This window comes from Quercus suber, unplaced genomic scaffold, assembly GCF_002906115.3.
Source record: "Quercus suber isolate HL8 unplaced genomic scaffold, Cork oak 2.0 scaffold_348, whole genome shotgun sequence".
Lineage (NCBI taxonomy): Eukaryota > Viridiplantae > Streptophyta > Magnoliopsida > Fagales > Fagaceae > Quercus > Quercus suber.
The window spans coordinates 360,656-367,384 of NW_027069800.1; the positions used below are offsets into that span (position 1 = coordinate 360,656).

The 6,729-nt window shown below is 38.3% G+C and overlaps 1 protein-coding gene across 2 annotated transcripts; it reads right to left on the minus strand.

Annotated features, from left to right (window-relative positions):
* Nucleotides 1-1,925: 1,925 nt before the first annotated feature.
* LOC111997649 (F-box protein At5g51370) lies at nucleotides 1,926-6,729 on the minus strand. Of its 2 annotated transcripts, none has more exons than XM_065759966.1 (2): nucleotides 5,186-6,729; nucleotides 1,926-2,730 (listed from the first exon to the last, which is right to left on the minus strand). In XM_065759966.1, the coding sequence occupies exons 1-2, from the start codon at nucleotides 6,505-6,507 to the stop codon at nucleotides 2,436-2,438; spliced, it is 1,617 nt and encodes a 538-aa protein (XP_065616038.1). In that variant the 5' UTR covers nucleotides 6,508-6,729; the 3' UTR covers nucleotides 1,926-2,435. The 2 variants fall into 2 exon arrangements, with proteins under 2 accessions (XP_065616038.1, XP_023885531.2); XM_024029763.2 differs by having other exon boundaries at nucleotides 1,926-2,709; nucleotides 5,186-6,728.

Genomic DNA, 6,729 nt, shown 5'->3' on the forward strand with positions numbered 1-6,729 from the left:
TTTGGTCTTTTGGTATGGGAGATAGATAGACTTGGACCAAATCTGAAAATGGGAAGTTCTCGGTGAAATCTTGTTATTGTCTCATTTCCGAAGGTGACAATTCATCTAGCAGTGTTTCCCTTACAAGGAATATATGGAAGGCCAACATTCATGAAAGGCTAAAGATGCATCTATGGAGAATTGCATTCAATCTTCTTCCCACTAGGGACAAGCTGAGTGAGTTTTCCCCTTCCTCTGAGTCTAGCTGCCCTCTTTGTAATGCTGAGATAGAGTCAGCCCTGCATCTTTTTACTCATTGCCACATTGCTAGAGCTATTTGGTTTGGTAGTCGCTGGAACATTAGAATTGATAGTTGGCTTGTTCAATCTCCGGCTCATTTGAATGAGTTACTTGTTGAACCTCCTCCATTTCTCCAACTGGATAAAGAGCAAAGAAATGAATTCCTGCTATTGGAGCTCTAGCGCTAGATTTGATTTGGATGTGGAGAAACAAAGCAATTAATGAGAAATCTCTTCCAATGGAGGGTCAAATTATCAGAAGCATTCAGAAGCTATTTTTGGAGCATGTGGCCTAAGGTTCTAGTGATGACTAGTGGTCCAGCTAGAAACAGTGCTAGGTGGCATTGCCCAAGTCAAGGTATGCTAAAACTGAATTGTGATGCAGCAGTTGGTGCTATTTCTTCATGTATAACTGTTGTTGCCAGAGATTGGAGAGGGACATTGGTGTTTGCGATTTCTAAGAAAGTTAACACCAATGTCCCTGTTCAAGTAGAGGCTAATGCTATTCTTCTGGCTGCCCACATTGCTTTGAACTTCTCTTTTTGTAACTGCATTATAGAGAGTGATTGTAAAGTTTATATAGATGCTATTAGAGCTGGTGGGAAGGAAATTCCTTGGAGGCTTGTGAATTTTGTGGACTCAGTTAAGAATGTATTTAGGGACTTTGGCCATGTATCTTTTAATTGGGTTCATAGGGAGGCTAATCAGGCTGCGCATGTGCTAGCCAATTGGTCTCTGGGTTAATCTTTTTTAGTTCTTTTGATATAGGGTTTGGCCCTCCGAGTTTGTAAATGTAATCTTGGATGAGGCTGGCCAAGATTCTGTATCTGTTGGGTTTCAATAAAATTTTCTTTCAAACAAAAAAAAAAAAAAAAAAAATAAAAAAATGACACATCTCCATGCACAAAGTGCTTAGAGAGTTGGAGTCGAAGGAGGAAAGGATTCGAAATGTAAAGTTAGTAAGTAGAATGTAATTATCTTTTTTTTTTTTTTTTTTTTTAATTATCCAAATACCCCTAATGAGCAATAGAACTTATCATTTAAAATGATATTTTTTTGAGAAAAAAAAATTGTATATTACACACCAACTTGGCGAGTCTGAGATCATGACTCACCCTCCATCTTCTTATTCATATAAGAGGAGTTATCATTTGAGTTAAAAGCTTTTCAATGAGTTGCTTTATGGGCTCACTTCATCAACAAGCTTGGCAGCAAATAGCAGCGAACCATACTTGTGGAACTATTTATTTCCAAACTCCCACTATTATCTTGAAAAGCTTTCACATGACACAACGACAGTAAAAGACTGGAAGGATAAGAATACACGTGAATCTCACTCAGCTCATTTAGACTAGACAAGAATCCAATTTTGGCAACATTAGCTGTCCTTCACTGCATGTGAGATTCTAAATCAATATCTCGGGAGAAAAGAAAATGTACAAGGGTGCTTGCAAGTTGCAATGATGGAAAAAGTTAAAACAGATTGATATGCCTATACAACTTGGGACTTTTTAGTTGCTCATCTTTTGCAAAGACATGCTTCCCTTCTTAGAAAATCAACTTCTAGACAAAATTTTGAATTGGCACTTGAAACATGAAAATAACCTCACAAGGAAAAACCAATGAAAGAAAGTAGGAACCTCAGCATATTTTAATCCGAAGAAAGTTTTTCACTATAACTTGTAGAAGAATAAATGTTACATATCCAGATGTGAAAAAGAAGTCACAAACTGTACTAATGTCTTTGCTTATGCTAATGCCTAGCAAGTCGGTGCAACACTGCAACTACCCAAAATATCAACATTAGCATATCTAACTTTGTTGAACATTAAAGAAGCCGTAAAGGGCACAAAATTACAACATTATAACTTTAGCTTGACACCAAAACTTGGTCAAGCTGATTACTCCATGTACAATTGAAGTGGAGAGGGATTAGAATGATTCAAAAGAAATGCTCCCTTTGGCATGGCAATGAAGGCAAGAATGTGAATCATCCTCTCTATTATGATGGTAAGCCTCCAAATTAGACAAGATAATGACTACAAGTCTACAATGTACTACGGAGTGTGTGTATTTGCTAAATCATTACGGAGCTGCCATGTAATTCACCTGAATTGCACTGAACTAAAGCACGTATTCTAAGAAACATTAGCAAGTTCAACCCTTATAACTCTTGAAAAATCGACCACCTTTCTTTCTCAAATCAGTCTCAGCAAGACTTGATGAGAGGAGAGATCTAGAATCTGGACTCCATTTTAATTCTTTTAGTACAGAGAACAAGGTTGCGAGGGCGGGAGTCACTGCACTGTCCATTATTTTGTTACATGAAACTACTCTAAGTCTTTGAAGATCCTTCCAAGAAAGGATTACCGACTCCAAACCTTCCACTGTCAGCAATGAGCATCCTTCCAATGAAAGCTGCCTCACCCTCCTAGGAGAGTAAAAAAGTAAACTGTCATTCAAAACTTCAATCAACAATATTCCTCTATAATATACAAGATTCCAAATATTACTTTCCTTATCAGACACTGTATTCAAATGTATGTACCAAGTTATCAATTAGCCATGGTAAAAGTACACCTTTCGAAAGGCAACAAGTGATGGATGAGCACAAATACAAAGAGGAGCTGATATTCATGAATGTAAAGGCCCTATTTGACAAGTTCGCATGGCCTTATTTATGCCTCAAACCAAGAACTCTTCATAGTTAGAAGATGAAGAGCATAAATCATAAAACTCACAAGAAAACTTGGTATATAAAGGGCAACCAAAAAAAAAACCATATATATTCATAAAAAGCAGCTATGCCAGTAGAAAAATACCACAGGAAAACAAAAAATTTCCAAAGGCCGCTAATACCATTACAAGAAAATATGGATCTGTGTGCAACTGTCACTTGACTCACTAATACCATTTCTTCATTATCCATACAGGATAGCATTTAGACACAGACTGATTTAACTTCTAGTTCAAGTATTGCTTAATGGGGAACGTATTTTTCTTTCTTCGTCTTGATAGGTAAAATAAATCAAGCTTCTGTAGTGGATTGACCTGACTCACCCTCCCCCTTTTTTTTTTTCTTTTTTTTCTTTTCTTTTTGGGGGGTTGGGGGGAGGGGATCCCATTTTGGTCCAAAGACCACTCATTTGCCAGAAAATGTATTTTTTATCCACATGAATTAGAACTTTCCAAGAACAAAATATTTAGCGCCAGGTGATATATAAATCACAAATCATTTGCCAGCAGCCTTTCAATGGTTCAACAACTTTAAAAATATTTCTCCATTTGTAATAACTAGAAACAATTCTCAGGAACTTCACAGCTACACATCATTTTATGAATTCAAATTGATGATTATCTTATAGATTACTAATTTATAGTCCACTCGTTACCTGATTTAAAAGGATCCTCAAAAGCATGGAGACAACAAAATGATGCACTTTTTATGCAAACTTATGAGAAAAAATAACTTATGTACTTTTTTCTGCTGGTAATTACATATGCATCCTATAGGTATTGAACTCAAGACCTCAACCTCCACCTTGCTTTTATGAGGGGGGGAGATGCCATTTGCACTAGAGCTCATTGGCACAATTATTTATTTACTTACTAAGTCAATTTCATTATTCTTAAATAGTAAATTACTGCATCTCTTTTATTTATAGCATTCAAGGGGAATGAAGGTACTTGATTTTTACCAATTACCTTTCCAAGTGTAGTGATACCATGACTATAAAATGTTTGCATTCAACATTGGTTCAGACTCATACCAATCTTTCATATATTCTTTGAAAGATACAAACTTGCTTTATGATGAACCCACTGGAAGGATAACATCAAACAGTTTTTTTCCCTTCAATTTCTTTAAGTATATCATCATAAAAAGAAAAAAAGAAAAGACAAGTGACAAGAGCCTAGCAGCTCAATTGACACCTCCTAGAGTTTCCAATAGAGACATCCAGGACTTAAATCCCCCACTCCCAACTATTGATGTTCCAAAAAAGAAAAATAAAAGACAAGTGTTACCCAAGATAAGAGGTAAAGTCTTGGTTCAAGGATCATATTAGTGACTTTCCAAAAAGTATTTAATCTTCATTTTTAAAGCATATTGGTGCTCTCCAGGTCATAGAGTAACATACTGCACTTGTTGGGATTTTAATAAACAAGCTCTGGATATAAATAGATGTTTGAGCTCACTAAAGATATTTCATATTAATAACCCAGAACACCTAATAAGTAATAACTTACTTCACTTCTGTTACAATTGATCTCATTATCTTGGTTTCTCAGTTTCAGGATTGAGTCACATTTTAACCTCCTTAGCAATGCATAAACTTTCATTGCACTTTATTTCTTTGAAAGCAGAATTTTATTAAAGAGTCTCATTTTCAATTTTGTTTGAAACAGTAATAGCTAGGACACTTGAGAAATATTGCTTTAATTTTCTTCTAAGTTGAATAATAAATTGACTGAATGGGTTACAAATAAAACTAAAGGGGAGAAGGTCTTGGTGGACTCCCTGAATTATGTCTCTCTTAGTCTCACCGGGTCTGTAAAGCAAGAACATTTCTTTTAGGTGGCATGTGAGAAACTTTTGAGCACCATTAGGCATTAACTGAAACTTTTCAACTTTCATGTTCCCTTTTGAATATCTATTTCACACTTAGAGAGCATACAGCATCTAAATTAATGTAACAACTTCATGAATTTTACACTACTAAGACTTTCCTATCAACTAAAAAACCAAGGGCAATCACCATACATTGATAACATTGCAAACCAAAACTGTAAACATCAACTAGTAATTAAATTTTCAAGTTATCTCATTCATTCTCTGATTTTCCTCCGCTACTTATAGATATTATAAACATTGCAAAAACAAGAACAATGTCAAAAAAGGCTCATACCTACAAACAGTGGCCAATCCGAAAACCTCATTCTCCAAACCATAACAATCCTGCAACACAATCTCCCTCACACCCCTACAAACCAAAAACAATGCTCTCACCGCCTGCTTATCCCGCATTTGACACCGCTGCAAATGCAACGCTTCTAAAGTGGGGCACGACCCCAAATGCTCGTCCGGTCCAGGCCGAGAATCGATACTACCCTTACAAGACTGCAGCTCCAAAATCTTCAAATTCCCACAAAACGAAACCGCAGCCAACCATCCTCCATCCATTTTATGATCACTCAGAGTCAATTCCTCAAGCATTTGGCAGCATTGCCCAATAGCCTTAATCCCATCATAACTCCCTTCACAACCACAAAGCTCTAGCCTCACTAGCCTCCTACAACCCTGAGCCAATATGGTTAACCCGATATCCGACACCACCGACCCGAAAAACCCATCAACGAAACCGATCAATTTCACGATTTGCAAATTCATACAACCCGAAATCCCTTTCAAACTCAAATCCCCGCAAGCAATGACATCCAACTCCTGCAACAACTGGCACTCCTTCGCCACCCTCGACAGCCCATCTTCGCTGGCTCCGATAACGACCAGCCTCCGCAGATTCGGGTACGACTCGGCCAGCGATTTGAGACCCGAGTCGATGACCCGGCTCGGCAACAAGTCGTCCTCCCCGACGAACCGGTCTCTGGAGAGGCTCGAGTCGAGGTGAACCGAGAAGTGCTTCCGGGTCACGATAATGCCCGCGTTCCTGGGCACCCGAATACAAGCGTGGACGATGTCGACATCGGAGAGATTCGGGAACCGGTGGAAGAGCCGACCCGAATCGAGAAACGACCAATCGAATAGCTTCAAGGATTGTACCAAGCGGCCGTGAAGGTACAGCCAGCGCCTGCAGACCAAGGAATTGGAAGAGTATTGGGAGACAGGGAGTTTGGAGAAAATGAGGTTGAGGAGCCGGTCGGAGAGGAGGGAGGTCGGATTCGGTGCGGGCGGGTCTACAACGAGAGCGGTGAGATCGGTTGTTTCGGGAGACGAAGGTGGAGATGGGGTCGGTGAGAGAGAGAAATGACGGTTGTGATTGCTATGATTGTTATGATTGTTTATGTTTTGGTTGCTTTGATTGCTGTGGTTGTGGTTGTGATGGTGATGATGATGATGATGATGATGATGCATCTTGAGAATAACATGCTTGAGAGCTTGTTCCTTGAAGAAAAATTCTGGGAGGCTGAGAGATCTTGATCTCCTTGATTGGAATGATGATGGGTCTGGGTTTTGGTCATTTTGGTCATTAGGGTTTGGTGAATGTGACATTTATTGTTGTTGTTATTATTATTATTTGTTTTTTTTGTTTTTGTTTTTGATGGGGTTGTTGTGGTTGACATTAAAGGCTTGAGTTTTTTTTTTTCTGGGACTCTCTAGAATTTGTAAACCTAGTAAAATATACAGAGGAATTGAAAGAACCCCCAAAACTCCAAAATTTGTTAGTTTTGTGAGTTGGTTTCTCTCTGGATTTCTGGGATTTTTTTATGACAG

Excerpts from the sequence above, each read along its gene's own strand:
- LOC111997649 (XM_065759966.1), bottom strand. The coding sequence starts at position 6,507 with ATGTCACATTCACCAAACCCTAATGACCAAAATGACCAAAACCCAGAC. Across the intron at positions 2,731-5,185 it reads GGATTGGCCACTGTTTGTAG|TTTACTTTTTTACTCTCCTA; the intron begins GTATGAGCCTTT and ends TTTGAATGACAG.